A 24,552-nucleotide genomic window follows, 5' to 3' on the forward strand; every position below is an offset into this window, starting at 1 on the left:
TTGGGAGGAAACAGAATGTGTACTGTACAGGGCTATTTAATGATATTAAACATTTATAGCCAATTGGAATATACATATGAACATTTGAAGGCAGATTGTTTGCATTTAGAACATTACTGTTTTATATAGGGATAAACTGGTATTCAGCAAAACATGCTATTATTATCTTGGGGGTTATTGAATAATGGTTTATACTGTAAATTATTATTTTATACTTTGCGTGGTGAATATGGTAAAACTACATTTCCTGCTTTGGATTGTTTTTCCTTGATGTATCTTTCCATATTAATCATATGCAACTCTGTGGTCGAAATGTTAACTTTGAGTAAGGAAAATGAATAGAAGCCTGATTCTCTTATGGAACTCTTGCAGGAAACGTGCATTCCATATTGATAACTACTCATTTTAGTAACTAGAACAATATTTTTTAAAATTCTACATTTAGAATATTATGTATTGGGAAATAGCCATAGAGAACTATGAAGTATTATAAAATCAATGCAATTAACCGAATAACTGGTAAGTTGTTATCCAAAAAACTGTGCAGATAACTCTTTGTTAAGATGAATCTTATCAAGGTTTCAGTGAGAAGTATTTTAAGGTCTGTTTCATAAAAAATGAATTGTTCATGACACTGAAAATTTTATTCCCAGATGCTTTGCCGACTAATGTTGACCAGACTGTCCAGGAGACACAGGTGAGATTCTTGTTACCTGTCACATGCTTCGGCACTTAAGTGGGTATAATCTTTTATAAATGAATTTTTAATTTTTGTTTTGCTAGTTTATGTAACTTGTTGAAATTTTCCGTTAAAACTTACTCAATGCTCAGTGGTAAACAGTGAAGTTCAGTTTGGTTAAGTGAATTTCCAGTTCCTAAATTTAGACATATTTCTGGTTAACCAAATATTTCTGATTCACATTGTAAGAATAAAGGGAATACTAGTGTAACTTTGGAGTCACATTTGTAGTCACGCATGATATCATGTGTATTTTTACAAATATTTCCCAACGTGAAGACAGTAGCTTGATAAGAATATATTCACTCCTATCCTTGAGCTCCACATTCTAATAGAAGCTGAGATAATATATTAGGCCTCACCGAAAGTGGATGAACGGAAGTGTTTCATGTATATGAAATGAATGAAACCACTATAAAATGGAACAAAAGACAACACATGAAATGTTCATGGTATTCCTTTTGTCAGCAACCAATTACTCTTCTTGGTTTTCTTTTCTTTCTTTCTTTCTTTTTTTTAAGTTTCAAATGAGTATTTGATTCCTGCATTTTAATTGGATCAGAAAGTGTGTTTCCAGAGCAGAATGACACTTTAGCAATCTGTTCAAACATCTGGATGCATCAGCCATTTGCTTAAGATTTGGCACAGAAAAAATATTCTGCTTTTAAAGGTTCTTAGAAAAAGCCATTGATTTATTTGTTGATAGTAAAAATAAGGGTCTTTTTTTTTTTAACCATTTCTTATTTAAAAGATAACAATAACTTGGACCATCGTTCTGGGTTTCCCCTAAAGAATTCTATTCCCAAATCAAACAAAATGTTTTTCATCATTTCTTTACTGAATTTAGGGTCCCATTCTTATGTTGCAAAAAAACAAACAGATGGCTCACTAGAAACAATCAATAGCACAGAGTCGGGCACGTACTTGGTGTTAATAGAATTGAACTGACCTGCACGAAGGTGCCTTTGTTCTCTACCACCTTCCCTTTCTTTCTCTCCCTCTCTCCCTTTCTTTCTTCTTCCTTTCTTCCCTCCCTGTCTCCCTCTGTCTTTGATTTGAAAACGTTAATTTATCATATAACTTTGGACACCTGGATGTTCTGAAAGAGAATATCCTTAGAAAGGAATTAGAAAGTCAAGCTTCCCCTATCAGAAGCATGATCCAGAATGGTTCTAAATGTTCTATCAAGATTTGGAAGCAGGAGAATCAATCTGATCATCTTTCAATTACCAATTAAAGCAATTCTCCAAGTATTCATATTTTGTGGGGCATGTTACATATTATTGTGTTTATTTCCTTATTTTACCACAGTGTTAGAAGTCAAGTTTAGAGAAAAGTAATCTCCTTGGGAGTTTGTGTGCTACTTGAGATACCAAAAGGTTTGCCAATGTGATAAGTACATAAGATTTCTAATAGCAATTTTTCTTTGTCCCAAAGTAATTAGTATTAGAGAACTTTGGAAAATATAGCTTAAAATAAAAAAATAAATGTAAATATGTCATAACCCACCACCCAGATACGAATACTAATAATTTGGTGCATAATCTTTCAGTGATTTGTCGTTTCTGTATGTATTAAATTCATGTGTACATATGTATGTTTGTATTAGATTTCATAGTGAATGTGCATATGTAGAATATGTCACCTGTTTTTAAAATTTTATGCTGAGTCTTTATTGAGTTCCTTTTTTGAAACATTATGTCATAATGTCATAGCAACTTTCCCTCCATGCTTTGGCTATTTTTTTTTTCTTTCTACAAGCATTAGCTAGAAAAATAAATCCACAGGCAAAGAAGAATGTTAACAAAATTTAGTGGTAATACATCATTTACTCATTAGCCAATTTCTTGCTACATTTCTGTTATCAGATTTAAGTCACCATATGACTTCAGTGCAACTATTCTTGTTATTTGATAAATGAGAGCTGTCAGAGGTTCCTTGTGCTCACAGCTTCTTATTTTTTTGGTGGGGAGGTGGTAGTGGGATAAGGAGGATTATACAATTTTAGTTTAAGTTTATATTCCCTGTAGGATGGTAACACACATGTCTTTTTCCACCCAGTGGCAAAATATATTTTCCAAACATTTGGACATTGCCCATTGCCTTATATGGAGATCAAAATGTTCCTTATGTATATACACAATAAAATAAGCAAAAAAACTTAAAACACATTTTAATATATTAAAAAAAATGTTTCCTAGGTGACAGTAGTAGTTCTTTTAGACAAACTATTAATATATAAGTGAATAAAGAGTTAGTGTTGATTAGAAATAAACAGCAATATTAAAACAACTATGGGAAAACACAGTTTGGAAATCGTATGAACTAAAAGCTGAGCAGCAAAACAAATGTGTGTATATGATTCAGATATGTTTCCAATGTTTTCTGTACAAACAAGAATGGCCAATATAAAATATTTGGCTCTGTAGGGTTTCTTCCACCTATGATATTACCTTCAAGTAAATTTAAAAAAATATAAGAGTAATAGAATAGACATTGTAAATAAAAATAATAATGAGTAATAGAATAGACATTGTAGAAAACATTTAACTATTTTTATAATAATTAAAGCATACTTTTTGACGTATTTATTTGAACATTACAGAAAATCAGAAAAAAAATATATAGAACCCTAGTGTCAGCAATAACCTTTAGAAATCATTTCCTTCTTTTTAGATATCCTAACTATAAAGATAAAAAATCTCTCATGGGTCTTAATTACATTCAGAGTAAGAGCAATAACAGTTTCCCAGATCCATTCAATGTCGGGGTATATATTTCTTCCTCTAATGTTGGCGTAGCTTTAATTTCTCCTTTTATTTGTAGTACCATTGATAAGATTGTGCAGTGTTTTGCATGGTACCCTTTCACTGTCAAATGAGGACCATTGACAAAACATCCTGAACCTACCCCAAATTCATTATTTTTAGTTCTTATAACATTTTAGCATAGTTATTATAGTCTATCTTGTTTTTTCTTTGTGACGCTCTTGTAATTTTGTGTTCCACATTTAGATCTTTATGGAATCATTATGCTTGTTTATTGATAAGTAAAAAGTGTTATTTTGAATCTTACATATAAAATTTTTATTCAACTTCATATTACGTCATCGTTTCAATAATGGCAGATTCGGGGCAGACAAATTCACACCATTGTTCCCAAAACTGATTGCTATTTCCTAATCTTCAAAATAACAAGTTTTTTATAAACCATAATCCCACAGTTTGTTAATGTTATTATGTAATGTGAAATTGAACCAAAAACTCTTTAAACCATGTCAGCTTATAGAATCATTAACTTGATATTAAAAGAAAGTTTGTTATTCTGGAAGGATTTATTATTTCCAAAGTCAAACTAATTATACTGTCCACAATATTTTTCTTCTAGGTATATTTAGTCTTTTCTATATTACTACTTCCTGAAATGAAATTTGGTGTAGTACAATCACTTTTTTTAATCAAAGGGAACATATTACTGGATATACAAAAATAAATAAAAATCTTGTTGATAACCAATTTCACCAAAATAAGCTGTGCTGTGAATCCAATAGTGAGGAATTTAGCTATTTCCCATTGTAGTTTAAAGTGATTTTTGTAATGTTTTCCTTAGAATGAATATTCCAGGTAAAGTATGCTAGTGATGTCTATATTTCAGTAGTTTCCAAGTAATTATTTTTTAAAAATCAGATACACATCTATTGTCTATTAACAATCTTCAAACATCCAGTGATTCTTTGTTCAGTAATTCTCAAAAATTATCGTTTATCTCAAAAATAACTTCACTTATTCCGATTAACTATTTTGAAATATTTTCTTAAGTAAAATATCTCTATAGTATTTTGCCTACCCTTACCACACAAAATTATCCAAATATGTCCTATATCAACACTTTGATATAGAATATTTGAAGTTAGGAAGCTATTTTTCATCATTCATTTGTTCCATGCATTTTATAACCCTCAAATTGTAAACATGTAGTTGTTATTGAATGGAAAGGAGAAAAATTACTTCTATTTCATATTATGCAATTGTATATTTCTCAAAAATTATTTTCTATCTTATTGAAGTATAGAATTTATACACATATTTGAAAGTCATGAGTACTGAGAACCCATGTTAGAGAAAAAACATTTTCACAGTTTGTTATTTAAATATTTTTAAATTGTTTTTTATATGATTTTCTTTCAAAATCATGTTAACTATGAAATGCCTTTGCTTGTGAGTTATTGTCAGTTTTCACATTTATTTTATTTGTTCTGTGGGTGAAGAACTAATTAATGTAGATGAATTTATTGTCTTCACTATCAGTAAATGTATAATTAAACTTTATAAAACCTTAATATAATACAAAGCTTCCAAAAGAATATATTAAAAAAGTAGAGATCACATAGGTTTTAGATATGATGAACAAATTTGATCTAAAATGTTCATATTTAAAAAGCCAATGTGAATATTTGTTAAAGCCTGAATAGCATGCATTAATGAATAAAGTAACTTTTTTTCTCTTAATTTGAGAATATAAATGTGAAAATCAAAGCAAGGAAAAATGCCATTCCTCAATTTGGCTCTGACTTGCATAACTATTTAGTCTTAAAACATTTAGATTCCTTTCTAAAATGAGATTTTTTTAATATATTCAATAATTTGAAATTACCAGGGAACATTTTAAGTGCTGATGTGCATGTCTAAATAGTATCCAGAAATATATCTAGTATTTTGTGGCAATAAGCTCCTACCTGGGTGCTTACAGTTCAGTTACTTCTAGATTGCTAGCCCAGTGATCTTATTAGCTGTGTGTTTTCTTTCTTCTTTTTTTTCTTTTTCTTTTTCTTTCATTTCAGAGGCCGGAGTTAATCTGAAGAGCACCACTTCTCTCTCTCCTGAAAAAACTTGCCACTGATATTTTTACCAGACAAAATTTAAAACTGTTTCAATTCACAAAGGCTAATTGTTGAACTGGTGTCCTAGAAGAAATTGTCCACAGGAGCTGAAGCAGAAGTCTCTGATCACGCGGAACTGGCTCTATCAGACCGTGGTTAATCCCCTTTTAAAACCAAAACTTTTTTTCTTCTGACCTACAAGTATTTTCTTTTAAAGAAGGAAAGAAAAAAGCCTACATTGGCATCGAGTTCTGTATCAATCCATGTTACATTGCCATCCATGATTTAAGACTGTAGAATCTTGAATAATCTATATCACTTTAACAAATAAATGTTTTACTATGACAGAATTTGCACATTGCCTGATTTGTGGAAACCTCAGTTGCTTCAAGTGTGAATGGTGAAGTGATGATTGTAGGAGCTAATAATATTATTTTACATCTATGTAGTACAAAAACCTTAGGGGATCACAAATTGCTTTATAATATTGGAACTAGTTCTTCCATGACTGAAGTGCACCCACTTCTATGGGAGAGCAGTACAACTATTTAAACAGCTTTACGGCAATTTTATGCTTCAGTGTAAGACCGAAAGGGATGAGGGATCTCTTCTTCCAGTGGAATTTCAGAAAGTATCAAGGTAGGCATATTGTAATTAATCCAAATTGATTCATTGTTTTTCTGGAGAGCAAGGGCAAAGAGGTTTTAATAATTTAAGGCCTTATGTTTCATTATAAGTGCCCATTTCTCCAATTTTCCATTGGAGATAAAAATATATATAATTCCAGAATAAACAAAGAAGAACATACATCTTATTTAGCACCAGCATGAATAGGAGTAAGATATTTTTGTTGGCTAATATATGTTAATACAGTCATATTTAAGCAGTAGTACTGAAACCTAGCAGGCCTGAGTTCAAACCCAGAGATGAGTGAATTTAACCAATTCCCACTCTACTCTTCCATATTCTCAAAGGATTAATATTACTGTAAAATTTGAAAATGCATGCAAATGTATCACTGTACTTGGTGTAAGCAATAAGTTCGATTAAAAATATTTTAGTAGCATTGCTATTAGCAATTGAATTCAGATTCTCGCAAACTTGAGAGATTTTATTTCTATTCCTTGACAGTTCTGGTAGTTGTCTATCATTAAAAGCAATATGTAGTTTAAATTTTTAAAAATTTAGTTAAAACTAAAAAATCCAGAAAACTGCCTTTGAGAAATGTAGGTTAATCTGTTAACCATTCCACATCTCTTAGACTGTTAAAAATATCCAACCGTCCAGAGAGGTTACAGAATGTCAGCCATTAGATGGCACTTGGAATCTGTGCTCAGGAGCCGAACTACACTAGACATAATTAAAACCTGTGGGTACACACACACACACACACACACACGCACTCAGTCTTACTCCCAGACACACACAATGCACAATTGAAACAGAAGTAACACGTTTGAGTTGAAATGTAGTTAGTTTGTGACCTTGGGCAACTGACTTCATTCTCTGTTTCTTGACTCAAATGCCCAGAGCAATCCTGTTTACATGTGTGTTAAGTGTATATATGCATGGATAAATGTTTATGGTGACAAAAAGGAGACAAATTGGACAATGAGCATTGCCTCTGTGAATCTGTTCCTGTCGTACACAAATTTTCTCCTGAAATATAGTGACAGGAGCAGAAATGGCTTTCCTAGAGTTCAGAGCAGAGTTTAACTTTTTAAGTTTTCTCTTGGGAAAACCTGCAACCTTTTCTTCAAGGACATTCTCCTATTTATCCTTACCTTCCACTTGCCCCAATCTCCACCCCATCTGGCCCAATTATTGTTTTTCTTGATGATGGTAAGAACATAGTCTGACCCCTTCATCTTTTTAGGATATTCATGCTATTGTGTTCTAAGGAACAGGATTTTTAGTGTGTTAGAACTAAAATTGTACTTAATCACTTCAAGTCTTCACTCTGCATCACCTATACCTAAATCTAAAACTTCATTTATGCACAAATTCAAACAACACTCATAGTGTACATATTTTCTCTTTCTTTCAAATATTGTTGAGGAATACTTAGGCACAGTCTCTGAACCTGTAAGTGTGCAATAATCAGTTGTTTTTATGGATAGATATTTACTTCTTATACTATGAGGTTAAGAGAACACAATTGTGTACCCATAACTAAATAGGATTAATGATCATTCACAAGTAAAAGTTTTGCAAAAATGTGACAAAATATTTTTAGAATAAGTGGAAACAGTTTCTTTTAGCTGAGCATATTATAAAGGGGTGAAGAAATGTATGGTAAAAAGTCTCACTGTAAGGTTCTTGGCTATGCACTGAAAACCACTACCATTTTTTCTCTTACTCTACATTCCTCAGTAATTTTGGAAGTAAACTAACTGGTAATATATAACATAGTTAGTATGAATATTTGTCAGTTCAATTTGTGACATCTTACACATAATATAAAGCATATCAAGCACACACACAAGAAAATCAAAAGTATTTAGAGTGCAATATAAACACAGCTTGTGAAGCATGAAAGTTGACTGAAAACCATAATTAAAATTTTGAAAATCTACAATCATGAATTTTGAAATCCATAATCTGTAGAATTGAAGATTAGTAATAAAATATGATTACTGGTTGAAAGGAATAACTTATACATGGAAAGAAAACTCAAATAAGTTTAATTTCCTATTTTATTGTAATTTAATAACTCTCAGATTAGTTTGTACAAGTTTTTGTCTGTTAGAAATACATAATATCCTGTTTCATATATATGGAATGTTTTGTGACACATTCTTGGTGTTTTTTGTCCAAAATATATTCAGATTATTTCTTCCTATATTCTGCTTTCTATGTGTTAAGAGCTTACTCCATTTTTATTTATTTATTTATTTATTTATTTATTTATTTCCAAAATATATGTATCTGACATCTCATGGGTCTACTTATGAAATGGGTGTGTGTGTGTGGGTGTGTGTATCAAAGCATATGCAATTATTTAAAAATGCAAGTGACAGAGAATGTACTATGTCCAACCAAAGTAAAAGTCCCTAACATATGATTATTTTGTTTGGTATACAAGTATAATATCCAGAGAAACTCTACACTAGATTTTTTATGTGGAAAATATATGTAACATGAAATTTGTTATTTTAACCATTTAGAGTGTACAATTCACTGGCATTAGTTACATCCACAATGCTGTCCAATCATCACCACTATCTATTTTTAAAATGTTTCTATCACCCCAAATACAAAATCTGTACCCATTAATCAATAATACCTATTCTCCCTCCCACCAACCCCTGGTAAACTCTAATCAACTTTCTCTGCCTATGAATTTGCCTATGCTAGATATGTCACTTAAGTGGGGTCTTACAATGTTTGTCTTTTTCTGTCTGTCTTATTCCACTTATCATAATGTTTCTAAGGTCATCTATGCTGAAGCATATATCAGAACTTCATTTCTTTTTAAGGTTGAATAATATTTAATCCTATATATAGCACATTTTTTATTCACTCATCTTCTGATGGACACTTGTGGTGTTTTTACCTCATGGGCACTGGGCATAATACTACAAAGAACATTGGTACACAGGTATATATTTGAGTTTCAGTTTTCAATTCTTTTTGGTATATACCTAGGAGTGGGTAATAATTTTATGTTGAGTTTTTTGAGAATTGCCAAACTGTTTTCCACTGTGGCTACAGCATTTTACATTCACTACACTAATGTGCAAGTGTGCAATGGTTCCAATTTCTCCACATTTGTAATTTTCAGTTTTTTAATAATTATCCTAGTAGGTGTAAATTATCTCATTATGGTAGTGATTTGCATTTCCTTAATCACTAATGATATTGAGCTTCTTTTCATATACTTATTGACTATTTGTATATCTACTTTGGAGAAATGTCAACTCAAGTCCTTTGCAAATTTTTTAATTGGATTGTCTTTTGTTATTGAGTTGAAACCATCCTTTACATATGCTGGATATTAAACGCTTCTCAGGTATATCATTTGGAACTATTTTCTCCCATTCAGTAGGTTGTCTTTTCACTTTCTTGGTATTATCATTTGATGAACAAAAATGTTTAATTTTTATGAAGTCCATTTATGTATTTTTTTCTTTTGTGTTTGTGCTTTTGGTGTCATATCTAAGAATTCATTAACCAATCAATGGTCATAAAGACTTGCCCCTATGTATTTCTCTAAGAGTGTTATAATTTTTAGCTCTTATGTATTGATGATGGATCCATTTTGAGTAAATTTTTGTATATGATTTGAGGTAAAGCTCCAATTTTAGATGTGGAAATCCAGTTGTCCCAACACCATTTGTTGAAAAACTATTCTTTTCTCATTGAATGGACTTGGCAGGCTTGTCAAAAATCAACTGACCATAGATGTATGCATTTATTTCTAGACTTTATATTCTACTCCATTGGTCTATATGTCTGTCTTTATGCCAGTACCACAATGTTTTGATTACTGTCGCTTTTTAACTTTTCAAACCAGAAGTGTGAGTCCTCCAGCTTTGTTCTATTTTTTCAAGATGGTTTACCTATTGTGACCCCCTTGCAAATGAATATGAGGATTGGCTTTTCCATTTCCACAAAACAGCAGTTGGAATTTTGATAGAGATTGCATTGAACATGTACATCATGTTCTAGTTTTGACTTGGGTAGTTTTGACATTGTAACAATATCAAGTCTTTCAATCCATGGACAAGGGCTGTCTTTAATTACTTTCAACAATGTTTTGTGCTTTTCAGTGTACAAGTCTTTCACTTCCTTGGATAAATTCATTCCTAGGTATTTAATTCTTTTAGATGCTCTTGTAAATGGAATTGCTTTCTTAATTATCTTTGTGGATATATTATCATAGCTGGTATTTAAAAAACAGCTGATTTCTGTGTGTTAATCTTGTACCTTGCAACTAGGTGGAATTAGTTTATTAGCTATAGTAATTTTCTTGTGAATTCTTTGGGATTTCTACATATAGAATCATGGCACATGTGAATAGAGATACAGTTGGTCCTCCATATCCACTGTTTCTGAATCTGGATTCAACCAATCATGAATCAAAAATATCTTTAAACATAAATAAAATTCTAGCAAGTTCCAAGAGCATAACTTAAATTTGCCATTTGCTGGCAACTATTTATATAGCAGTTACATTATATTTACAACTCTTTACTAGCACTTACATTGTATTATAAGTGATCTAGAGATAATTTAAAGTATATGGGAGGATATGCTAAGGTTGTACGCAAATCCTGCACTATTTTATGTAAGGGGCTTGAGCATGCTTGGATTTTGGTATCCAGAGGGGGTTCTGGAACCAAAGCCCCAAGGATACCAAGGGACAACTGTAGCTTATTTCTTCTTTTCTATTAGAATATTTTAAATTTTATTTTCCTGTCTAATTGCTCTGGCTAGAAATTCCAGTAAAATATTGAATGGCAGTGGTGAAAATGGCATTGTTATGTTATTTTTGACCTTAGAGGAAAGCTTTCAATCTTTCAAGAGGAATATGACATAGATTGTGGATTTTTCAAAACTGGCTTTTATCCTGTTTCTAGGAAGTTCCCTCCTGTTTCTAGTTTTCTGGTGTTTTTAATGAGGAAAGAGTGTTGTGTTTTTTCCAAATGATTTTGTGTTTCTCAGAGTTGAGGTGATCATGTAGTTTTGGGGGTTTTCTTTGTTTGTTTGTTTTGTTCTTGTTGTTTGTATCTTTATTCTGTTAATGTGGTGTATTACATTGATTGATTTTCTTATCTTTAGTCACCTTAGCATTCCTGGGGTAAATTCTACATGGTCTTGATGTATAATCTTTTTAATATGCTGTTGCATTTGTTTTGCTAGTCTTTTGTTAAGGTTTTTCACATCTCTATACACAATGGATATTGGTGTATAGTTCTATGTCCTTGTGATGTTTTTTATCTGTCTTTGGTATCCTGTGTTTGGTAGAATTCACTAGTGAAGCCATCTATCTGGTGCTGGAGTTTCTTTGTTGGGAGATTTTGGATTATTGATTCAACGTTTTATCAGTATAGGTCTGTTTAGCTTCTCTTTTCCTCTTGAGTAAGTTTAGGTAATTTGTGTGTTTCTAAGAATTTGTCAGTTTCACCTAGGCCATCTAATTTGTTGATGTTCCTAGTATTCTCCTATAGTTCTTTCTGTTTCTGTAAGGTCAGTTCTGTCCATTATTCAAAGTGACTTATTAAAGTCTCCAAATATTGTTATAGAAATGTCTCTTCCTTCAGTTCTGCCAGCTTCATATATTTTGGGACATTGTTTGCTGGTATATATAAGTTATACTCTCTTGATGACATGATTGGTCTTAGAATATTTTCGGTATCACATATCTGATTATCCTAATTGTTAACTGAATGAACTTATTTTAAATTCACTAGGCTCATTTGATAAATGTAAACTTGTCACATCTATTTCCCTTGCTTCCAACCTAAACTATCATTGGCTTCTCTTCTTACGGTATTTACTAATTCTAATCTTTCATTTCTGTCCTCCTAATTGGAATCCAGTTTTAAGGGTAATATCCATCACCCACCTGAGTCTTATCAACTAACCCATATGCCAGTCTCTCTGTTAATATTGGTAGTATGTTAATAACATACTACCAAACTCTCAGAGGCTGCTCCCACAAACCAGCATTCCCAAATGCCGCCTAATCAAATCACCAGCAAAGAATTTTTTCTCCTATGGGTTACTGAAGCAAGTCATAAACAACTCTCTAGCTGCCCTTATGATCTGACTACCAGCATAAAAATTAAAAGAGACCACAAATGAAATAAATCAATAGTGCTTTCCAAAAGAATTTGTTATTTATATGCATAAATCCCTCACAACCTACAGTAGCATAACATTTGTGAATACATGTAAAAGTCAACAATAAATATATTATGGTAGCTCAAATGCAGGTTGATTGTGGTTCATGATGTCTGCTTGAAAGAGTTGTTTTAAGCTGTCTTCTTGTTGTTGTTCCTGTTAAAGAAAGAAGTATCAGAGGTACTTATAAAGATATGGCATAATATAGCATTTTATGATCCTTAGGGAGTATGACATGTACAAAGGTTAAAATAAGAAAACAATAAAGTACGTCCAAATTATTTTTCTGGCTTGAGTTAAGAAAATAAAATTGGTGCATTAAGATTCATAACATCATATTTAACAATTTATATATGAAAATTTAATTGGATGTGATTGGAAACTTCTTTTCATTTGAATTCTTGAGTGAAGTGGCTTAGGAACTGTTCACAGGGAATCTCCCATCTGTTTTATCAAAGGGAAGATTTCAAATTCTTTGACTCCCTTTATTAAACTTGTTCAATTCTGCAACCATTTTTTCAACATTTATTTTGTCCAGGGTCTGTTACTATTCACAGGGGATACAGAAATAGATGACTCAATGGCCTTCCAAATGTTCATATTTAGGTGGTAAGTTAATGTGTAGACAAGTTGTGTTAGTCCATTCAAGCTGCTCTACAAGAATACCACAGACTAGGTGGCTTGGATAATTGCATTCTGGTTAATGTCTTCTTCCTGGTTTACAGTTGATTCCTTGTCACTCTGTCCTCATGTGGTGGAAGGAGCTAGGATCTCTCTGTAACCTATTTTCTCAGGTACTAATCCCCTTCATGAAGGCCTCACCCTCATGATCTGAACATCACCCAAAGGCCCACCACATCCCAATACTATTATCTTGGGCATTAAAATTTCAACATATTAATTTGAGGTGGACATGGGACACAAACATTAAGACTATAGCACACATATGTTTACATAGGAATTTAGGACAACTGTGTGGGAACAGAGTACAGACCAACATCAACTCAAGCCAATTTCACCAGCCTCATGTCCCCTTGTGTTATTTATAGAAATGTATATCTTCCTCTCTAGACGTGAAATTCCTGAGATCAGCTACTATGTCGTATTCAGTTTTGGATCTCTTACAATGGTCAGTATAGTGCTTTGAATATACAAAAACAAATCATATATGTTTGCTATATAAATATATTGCAACAACAGCTTTATACAGAAAGAACGAAGGAATGGCAGATTTGGATTCAGCTATAAGGATGCGTGAAATTCTTCTGTGGTGCGATTAGGGTAATAGCTAACAAACAGACGTAATAATAAGATACAAAATGTACGAATAGAACCTACATTTATCTGTTAAATAAACATAATATTTGTTAGAATTATGTGCTTCTAAATCTTTTAGGTGATTGAGATAGAGTAGAGATTAGGTGACCTTTGAACACCCATATGTTCATATTAAATCAATCTATTAAGTATCATAGGAAATTTTGTTCCTGGGCTAAGAGAGCTAATTAGAGTGAATAGAAGTATAAACAGCAATTTCTAAATAAGACATAATATATGCACTATAAGCATAATAGATATACTGTGAGAAACAAAGAGAATTAAATAATTATAAAGGATTACATATTTCTGAGTTTGGTATCTGAGAGTATGGTGATTAACACTGAGAGTGATGGAAAGATGAGTAGCATAAAGTGTCACTTCCATTTTAACGTGTGATATTGTGACTTATAATAAGAAATATATATTTGGTCTTCTTCCCAGTTTCTGGCACAGAGCTCCTAAATCCCTTAGAATCTCCTAAGTGATGAGAATGAAAGGGTGTCTTTTGTTAAATTAATGAGTAAATTTTTGCCAGCAGCTAATGACTGAGGGCTGGTTGCCAGTAAAACCACTTCTGTGATTAGAGGTTTGAAACTTTCAATCCGATCCTCCTCTCCCACACCTGGCCTTCTGGCAGGTGAGACGTGCTGGAGGTTGAATTGTTTGCCAGTGGCCGATGATTTAATCACTTGATGCCTCTCTAATGAGGGAGGCCTCCATAAAACTCAGAAGTAAGTGGTTTGGGCAGGCTTCTGGGTTGGTGAACACGCAGAGATCTGGGGAGAGAGGCACGCTGGGAGAGAGCATGGAAACTCCATGCCCTTTCCCCACACCTTGTGCTATGCACCTCTTCCATCTGGCCATTCCTGAGTTATATCCTTTAATAATAAATCACTAATCTAGTGATTAAAGGGTTTTCTGAGTTCTGTGAGCTGCTCCAGCAAATTAATGGAACCCAAGGACGGAGTCGTGGGAACCTCTGATCTGCAGCAGGTTGCTCAGGAATACAGGTAATGACCTGGTTTGAGATCGGCATCCTGAGGTAGAGGGGGGCATTGGAAACTCCAGTTTGAGCTGGTTGGTCAGAAGCTCAGGTGACAACACTGGGGACTGGCGTCTAAAGTTGAAGGGGAGGCTGCTGTCTTGTAGGACTAAACCCTTAACCTGTGGAATCTGCATGTAGATAAACTTCAGAATTGAGTTGAATTGTAGGGCACCCAGTTGGTCTGGATAGAATTGCTTGATTGTGTGGAGGAAACACCCACCTACCCCTTCCCCCATTGGAACTGGTAACCGGAACCTATTTAACATGTAAAAAATGATGATGATAGCAATAAGGATTTGGAGCTTTGATACTGGCGATATGTATGTAACTATATACTGTATAAAAGTACAGTACATACAGTAATTTAAACCATCATTCTCGGGTGCTTAACCACCCTGCTCTTGCTCTTCTTTAGAATAAATGTCTTGTTTTCTCTTCTGAACTCACTAAAATCTTCACATAATATACCTGTCTGTCATCCTCTCTATGATTAATTTACTCAATTTTTTCCCTAGATCTAGTTAAAAATTGCTTACCACTTCCTTTTCGATGGCGGCTGCACTGACTGAACTGAAGAGTTTGAGTAAAGTGAATTAATCCACACATCCTTGTTATATTGAAGAGCTAAAACAGGTTGTATACATTTCCATATATTTCAATTTTTTGTGGGCTTTTCATAATTTTTTTTACTTACTGTTTTTGTTAGAACTAATTGGCATTTTACTTTATTAAATCAGGAAAGAAATAAACTGCCATTGTAAAACATAAATAAATCTAAACTCATCTTACTTTAAGTACCTCAAGAATAGGAATTTTTCCCAATAATTTTACGCTGGTGCCCTTTTAGTGCTCTGCTTCTTTCTTCTATTGACCCCCTGTAAATGACTGAATAAATAGCAGTGAACTAGAATGATAATTTTATTTTGTTTATTTTTATTTTTAAGATATAATATCCAATAGTATGGGAAATTAAATGTTACAAGGCTTATTATTTGGATGCAAATACACTATCATTTATTTCTCTGATCTTGTAATCAAAAAATCATTTAACTTGTTTACATGGTAAATTAAATCTCTAATGACTAAACACCAGCACTATAATTCTGTTTTGGGCAGATTATTTGAAACAATGCAATTGGATTACTCTAAGTTCTACTTGTAGGCACAGTTATCCTTTCACTCTCTCTTCTGTTATTCAAGAATGAATATTAAAGGGTAGACAAACCCTTTTTCTGAAAGAGCATTTTCAGTGGGTTTTTTTTTTTAATGACACTGAACTGTCTCTTACAACCGTTGTTTCTCAGACTTTAGTGGATGTCAGAATTATATCATAAATAAGTCTATTTCTGGTTTTCACCCCTGCTTCAGGAAATCTGGGTGGAACCAGAGTATCTTAATAGTTGGCATCCTCAACCCATCACTTATAAGTGATTTTAAAGCAGGTGATCAGAGATCAAGGCTCTGAGAACCACTGGCCTGTAGGAGTCACAGATAACAGCATTTGGTCTTCATGATGAGTGATTTAAAAAATCTGTGACTGTCCTTTTCTAGGCATGCATTTTCAACTTGATTATAAAAGGGCAGCTCACTCTTTTATGCTAAACTGTCAGGGGATTGGTTGCAATGTTTTGTTACATAAATTTAATATTCTGATAAATTAAACTCCCAATGTCAAAAAAATATATGAAATTATTTTATCTCTAAAGACATTTGTTACAGTGCCTCCATCATTATTCTGAGCATTAGCTCACAGGAGAGGAATATGGAGTTAGCATTAAAGTTTACCAAAGACAAGTATCAAGTTAGTCACACTTATTGCATCGCTTAGAATTTCAAATTTGCTCAGATCCCAAAATATGACCAAAATTGTGATTAATATAAGACTTTGATGCAAGGAAGAGATCAAATCAACTTTAGAAATTCAGAAAATAGTCTAATGATAGTAATGCCATCTAGTTTATTAAAATGGTCAAATATTCTAACACTGTCTTTTAAATTAATGAAGTAGTATGAAGTTTCTATATCAATAGTAATTCTATTATGTACCTTTTAACACTATACTTTTATAAGCATAAAATCTACTCTAAAAGGTTATATTCTAAAAGCAACATCTGAATGTTAGATCACCATGTTTTTAATGCATCAGGTATACTGAATTTATATATTTAATTAGCATCAGTGGTTGTCTATACAGGAGCATTTCTTTCCAAAGAGCCTTTGAGGTTGGAGGCAAGATCAAATAGTGAATAATTAATGTCTTGTTATTTTAGGGAAATAAATAAGGCAAACTTATCTTTACCTAGTGTGCTAGATATTTGAATTCTGAGAAATATCCTATTTGTACCATCACTAACTTTTTGTTCTTTTTAATCTTTTTGTTTTTACTTCTATTCTGCTTCTGTTCCATAATGTAAATTTTAATGTAATATTCAACAATTTTATTTTTTACCCTAAGGTCTATGAAATTTTCTTTAAATTGTTCTATTTACTCTGTGATTTATAACATATTAAACTATATTTTCTTATTTTTATTTCAAGATATATAAATTTGACTTAATCACATGCTATTTAGTTCTTTGTTCCTTCTCTCATTTGGTTATATGGTTCTTTCTTGGTGTTGATGCTTTTGTAACTCTATTAGTGTTACAATCTTTAATTAATTGTTTTGTCATTGATTATAATTCTTATAATTTAACAGTAGCCAAAAATGTAGGCATAAGAGAAATATTAAACGTACTAAACATAGTAGATGATAAAATAACACAAAGATATGCAAAGGTCATCTATAAACAGTAAATGAAAGTAGAATTTTGACTGTCTTATTAAAAATAAACTAGTTAAGAAGAGAAGCCCTAGGCAAGGAGAGCAGGTAGGGAATTGGATCTATGAACTTATGTATGTAAATATAGAGACAAGGGCAGTGGGTGTGGATAGGAAGAGGAGCTATGTTAAAGAAAATAAGAGAAGAATGGATCTATAGGATGGATTTGCTTATTTTATGTGGAATCTAAGGGCAAGTATAGATTAGAAAAGTGTCAAACGTTCTTAAATGGGAAAATGGTGACTAAGATAAAGAGCATGATGAGGAAAATATATTTCTAGGCCCAAAACAAATTTCAGTAAATTAGCCACATGACACCTAAATTTTGATAGGAGATAGTCATTTTGAGTAGTCTAGAGGTTAAGCCAGGCATGTAAGAACATACACAAAGAGGTTTAGTTTCCAAAAAGCAACAATATAATAGTACAGGATACCTTGATGTAGAGACAATACATGAAGGGCATGCTAAAACTGAAAAAGTGATGAATTTCCCAGGTATCTCTGTGTTTTCTAGGGCTTATTCTTGTGCTCAGATAACAGTAGATATTTTCTACTCGTAATTTTTGTTTAATCTTACATTTTCTTTCCTGAACTTTCAAAGTGTGGTGTCCTAGAATGAAAAATACTGAAGGTGTGCTGAAACAGATTCCCTAATTTAAAAGCCTCAGTGTGGTATCATCAGGCTATATTCAAAGCTAATTATATGTGACTATTGGTTATTTCACTGATTTCCTAGAAGGTAAAAAAAATACCAAACAATCATTTACATAGCAAAGAATATACTTCAAGACTTCTGACTCTCAAACATAAACCACTAGACCATACTCTGATGACTTTTTATGGCACCATAGAAATAATTTATAAAGTTTTAAAAACCACAGTTTAGCATTTTGTGTTTGGAGCCAGGAATCAAGTATATTAGAGAAGTAGCTATTTCATCCAGTAAGTGTGAAATGATTTTAGTTGTAAGTGTGGTCTAGTAGCACTTAGCGTGACTTATAAATGTATTCAGCATTAAATTACAGTTGGAACCTTTGTCTTCAAAAATAGAATGTTTCAGTAGATCAACTATACTTCAATTAAAAAAATAGAACATTAATTTTATAGACATGGAAATCCTAGGTTCACTATGAGGAGGTGACACAGCACTATCTTTCCTAGTTTGGTTGGAAAGCTTTATTCAGAATGAGATAGCTGACATATATAAATTTCTGTAATCCCTAATATTATACTCTGGTATTATTTTATTTGCTTCATTTGGTAATAATACATTTATATTGTTATCAGTATCGTGGGTTGAGCCTTATTCTCATTGGTACACATAGACTCATAGGTAGAAATGTTGAGTAATCAAGTGTATCTCAAATGTCTTCTTGTCACCTTTGGATAATCTCTTAAATCTGACTAGGTGCCACCTCTGTAAGATTCTTGGTAGTGCTCCCTGGCAGCTCAAGAAATTCTCTGTGAGAGGGCATAAAAGGCTACAATCTGTTTAAAGCACAAACACGAGGCTGTGTTTTTCAAAATACTTTATTTAAAATTGAAACTATTGTAAATGTCTGTATCCAAGAATGGGGATGGGGTCGTCTTTTGTTGTCACTGCCATCTGTTCAGAAGACTACGCCAGTTCAGGAGATAGGAGTTAGAGGCCTTAAATGTGTCCTGCACCAACAAGTAAGGACTTTGCTTTTGGAATATAAAACTGCCTGGAAAATTTGGTAAAAGTTTTAGTGAAATTTTCATGGCCCTAGAGAGACTGTTTTTGATTAGATCTAACACCACCTGTAGATAGATTAGATCCCAGCGGCAGGCTAAATTGAACTTAAAAGGGGAAAGGAAACACTTAATGCTTAATAACTTATTTTATTTCTAAATGAAACATACATTTTCCCCCATTTGGGGAGCTTGTGACCACAGAAAGTGGTCATTTTCAAAAGAGGGCAAATAAGTTACTAAATTAAGCATAGTGATTAATAACCTGTATAAATGTATGCATGACACAAAGTAGGAACTCTAAATATTTTTTGAATGAGTAAATAAAATTAATATGTCTTTCAAATACTAAAAAATAAACCATCAAAATTATAAGGAAATAGCATTTTTTGTAGTTTTGTTTGTTTTTGTTTCTTTCGTTTTGTTTTTGTTTTTAATTGGCCTCACTGCATGGCATGTGGGATCTTAGTTCCCTGACCAGGGATCAAACCTGCACCCCCTGCAATGGAAGCTCAGTGTCTTAACCACTGGACCACCAGGGAAGTCCCTGTAGTTTTTTTTAAGTCATCAAAATAATTTCTCTCTCTAAATATCTACGTTACACTAATTAGGCATTTATCTAAAGATAAATTTGGAGAAACAGAACAGTAGTTAGAATGCTTTTAATTAATCAAATGATATAATATCAAATAATCTGATTTTATTTAAGGAAATTGACCAGGTTCTTTGTTGAATTAACTAGTTAATTTATGCAATGAAAATCATCATCATTGTATTTATAAATATAGACCCCACATACTTGGTAATAATTTCACTTAATTGTATGAAAATCCAGGTGCAAACATAAGAATGTACCAAATCTGTTTCTTAAACACAGGCATCCTCTTTTCCTAAAGTTGGATTTTTACATTAACACTACTCTAAATCAGCAAAACAGAATTACTCTGAAAAAAATGCAATCTATAACAAGGAAAAGAGATAACATCATCCAAACGTAAACACTACATTATCAAAATGAGGCAGTGCTACTGTTTCTGGCTGAAGGAAGCATCCCACCCCACCTATGTCCACCTGGAGTCTTTGCTAACCTGTGTCACCTGAAGGCCACCTTTACCCTGCAGGACTTCCAGGGCAACAGCCTAAGCGCCACCTTAAGGCCCTGTTGGCCTCTGGAAGGAAGCTCACTGGAGCCCCTACACCTCCAAAATAGACCCTCTCTCCAGTTTTATCCCCTCCTTTTCTGACACCATGAGAAGCACAGAATAAACTATCACCCTCAAAGAAAAAAATATATAATTTCCCTCTCGGCACAAAGTACATTTCTTTTTACTGTATATCATGTAGTACCTGGTTTACCTCAACTCATGAATCAGTGAATCATAAGTATTTCCCCCTTTTATCAAATACTCTTTGAAAATATAAAAAATATTACATAGAATCAATTTTTAATAAATGCATTATAGTTAAACTATACCCCTATATATTTCATTAAGGTGTTTTCTCTTTTTCTGTGTGGTATAAACAGAACTATGAGAAGTTTTTACAACTCCTATCAGTAGCCAAAGAATATTGCCATTTTGAAGTTCTTGACACATATGACCAAAATGACACTGAGAAGTGTTGGACTAAGTTATCTTAACAGCAGTAAGGCCTATCTTACCAAACCTTCACTGACATGGAGAATTATCATTAAGGAAAAGATTTTTGATCAATTTCTAGTCTTGAAAATGTGCTGTAATTATATGGGTAGATCCTCAAGTAATAATGAATTTAGTCATTATTACATGCTTATTCATCCGTATACCTGTTCCACATTTTTATTGGGACATTCATTATTTTTGCATTGATTTTTAGGGACTATTGGACAAAATATCAAAAATTCATTATCATGGATATTGACATATTTCCTAAACTTGTCATTTGCCTTATACTTTCATATGGTATTTTGCAAATAGTGGAGTTGTAATTTATATGTAGTTGAATATATCAATTACTGTCTGGATAGTTTTTTGTTTGTTTTTATGCTTAGAGACTTCTATCTTGATAATAAATATTCAACAATGTTTTCTTTAACTTGCTAAATTATTTAGAAATTTACATTTAACATTCTGCTGCATCTAAAATATGTATTTGTTTCACCATAAATGCTAGAAGAGTATACTTTTAGTTTGCCAAATTAAAAAAATTTCTTTTTTTGTACCATTTACTGAATAATTTCTCCATTCTTCACTGATTTTTTTTTAAATTAGGCTTCAGAAACCAAATACTGTATATACATACTAACATACATACACACACATTCGATTCCATCGTATCAATTTGACTAATGCCATATCAAATTTTCTGTTCTTGAGACACATTATTTAACTTTATACTACATATTTAAATGCAAGTTCATATAGAAAGCTTATTTATACATTTATCTGCTAAAATTAACTTGTATTTTTCTTAATGAATCAATAAAAGAATTGAGGGAGAAATGTCTTTATATGTTTGAGTCAAACAATCCAGAAACATAATGTGATTTCTTCCAGTCTTTTGTCTTTGGGTTAAGATTTATAATTTGTTCTTATGATTCTGTACATTTCTTATTAAATTTAAGGGTAACCTTCAAAATTGAAGACGCTATTATTTTTGTTATTTTTTTGTATTCCCTGTAACTTGATTGGTCAACTTGAACTGCAAGGTAATTTCTGCAGATATCCCTAGCCATTGCATGGCATTGAACGGTGGAGCAATACTGCACACCTTTCAAGATACTGTCTCTGGAATCCAATGTGTCTGAATTTGAAAACATATCACTTACTGCCTGTGTGAACTTGGATGAGATAAGTTCTTTTTACCTCTGTTTCCTTGTCTAATACATGGAGTTATTAACAGAAAATGTTTCCTTTGTTTCTGGCGAAATATAAATAAATTAATAACACTAAAATGTTTATAACAGTGCCAAACAATTGAAAGTGCTCAATTGTAAAATCCCTAATTTTTTTAACATCTTTATTGGAGCATAATTGCTTTACAATGGTGTGTTAGTTTCTGCTTTATAACAAAGTGAATCAGCTATACATATACATATATCCCCATATGTCTTCCCTCTTGCATCTCCCTCCCACACTCCCTATCCCACCCTTCTAGATGGTCACAAAGCACCGAGCTGATCTCCATGTGCTATATGGCTGCTTCCCACTAACTATCTATTTTACATTTGGTAGTGTATATATGTCCATGCCACTCTCTCACTTCGTCCCAGCTTACCCTTCCCCCTCCCCGTGTCCTCAAGTCCATTATCTATATCTGCGTCTTTATTCCTGTCCTGCCCCTAGGTTCTTCAGAACCATTTTTTTCCTTAGATTCCATATATATGTGTTAGCATGCAGTATTTGTTTTTCTCTTTCTGACTTACTTCACTCTGTAAGTGCTCAACTGTTAAGATGTTAGCTTTATTAGTAGTAGTATATCTTACTGCTGAAATATAATGAAACTATCGTTATAATAGATAAGTTAGTATGACGAAGAAATGAAGCAGTGATACAGTCAATGTGTTTGAGATGAGTAGAATTAATTAACAAGTCATTGAAACATCAGATACAGTGAGCCATCCAGAATTTTATCACTCCTGTCATGACAAGCAAGAACATCATTTGATTGTGGAGAAAAGATTTATGACTGCTAAAGGAGTATAAACTCTAGTGACAATATTTTAGTAAGGTTAAAAATGTTTATTAAGATTATAATGACTTTCTCACTATTAATATGTTTCTATGCTATTTTTAAATGTAAATTACATGAGTTCTAAATATCACATCAATTTATTAAAACCAATGTTTTAAGTGTCTTCATAGGTTTTATTTTATTGAAAAATATCATTTGGAGTAATGACACAAACAGCTAAATTTTGAGGTGAAGTAAACTGGCATTTATCATTTTATTCATTAATAATAAAATTATTCAATCCTGGTTCTAGAAGAATAGTGGATTAAGACATTTACACATATTTTAGCTAAAAATGCCTGACTTGCTGAATCAAATATAGCAATTAATATAGTAAATCAATGAAATATCAGGAACAGTTAGAAACTGCTACTTTGATAGAAATAAAAAATAAAATAAAGTTAAAATGTGGTAAGCCCAGGAACTGCTGTTGAAACTGCAGTTTCAAACTGTCATAGCAGAGGTGGTAGAGTGATCATCAGACCATGTTGTATAAGGGCTTGGGTGTTTACATACACAAGCACAGGTTAAAAGACTTTTGGTCAGAACCAAACAGGAAGCAGGATATGAAACTGCATAATCTAGAACCCTTAAAAGATTGTAATATCAAGAAAGGAAGAACCAGAAAATATCTGCCTATTGTTACAGGCAAAAGACAAAAAGTTGTTTCTCCCTGGCTTGTGGGAAAGTGGGTGGGGGGTAGAGGTGTGGGTATCTCCCTTAAGAAACAAAAACTGAGTTTCAGAATCTTTGTGGTTGAAGAATCTCCAGGATGAGGAAACAACATTAAAAGTCATCCCAGGATGGTATTGTCAGGGGAGCTCTTGGCTGAAGCAAGCACAGAAACTTCAGGAAAAGACAAAATGAGTCCAGAGAAGGATTCAAAAATAAGTGAATAAATAAATCAAGTCATATCCTTACACATTTAGTAAAACTACAAGACAATAATAAGAAAAAAGTATTAACAAAAAATAAGAAAAAACACCAGATTTTCAACAAAGGAACAATTATTGAGCTTAATTTTAGGAATCTTTACCTCAAATATAGTCCAAAGAAATAGAATGATATCATCAAAATAACCAGTAAAAATGTGTCAACTTAAATTTCTATATCTCATTTAGTTAACATGTAAGCTCTATATAAGGTAAAAACATTTTTTTTAAAAAATAATGTTTTGTCAGTCATATACCCATAGAAAAGTGAAAATGAATCCAAATGAAAGAAAGGAATGCTTGAAATGATATTGTGCAAATTACTTGTTAAGTATATGAGTAAATCTGAGCAATCAAAAACTGTAAAAAACAAGTAATCATAATAACTACCAACTTGGGAGTAAATGGAGATAAATAAAATAGGACTGAGTTGATTAAAAATAAACGACTCTAACTTTGTTATTCAGAAGGAAGGTAGTAGAGATGGTGATTCAATTAAGAAATTTCCAAAGTCAAAGATAGCTGTGAAAATGTAAACATACT

The 24,552-nt window shown here is 32.4% G+C and overlaps 1 protein-coding gene across 6 annotated transcripts in view; it reads left to right on the forward strand.

Annotated features, from left to right (window-relative positions):
- LRFN5 (leucine rich repeat and fibronectin type III domain containing 5) overlaps nt 1-5,968 on the forward strand; it is a 254,699-nt gene extending 248,731 nt beyond the window's left edge. For 4 of the 6 annotated variants that reach the window (XM_027111122.1, XM_027111126.1, XM_027111123.1 and 1 more), the window contains 2 exons: nt 654-697; nt 5,580-5,968. In XM_027111122.1, coding sequence (XP_026966923.1) covers nt 654-697; nt 5,580-5,597 — 62 coding nt within the window. In that variant the 3' untranslated portion in view covers nt 5,598-5,968. The remainder of the gene's footprint in view (nt 1-653; nt 698-5,579) is intronic. The other 2 variants (XM_027111125.1, XM_027111128.1) reach the window with 2 other exon arrangements.
- Nucleotides 5,969-24,552: the final 18,584 nt, after the last annotated feature.

This window comes from Aethalodelphis obliquidens, unplaced genomic scaffold (assembly GCF_003676395.1).
Source record: "Aethalodelphis obliquidens isolate GAN/ISIS:26980383/991018 unplaced genomic scaffold, ASM367639v1 scaffold10, whole genome shotgun sequence".
Taxonomy (NCBI): Eukaryota; Metazoa; Chordata; class Mammalia; order Artiodactyla; family Delphinidae; genus Aethalodelphis; species Aethalodelphis obliquidens.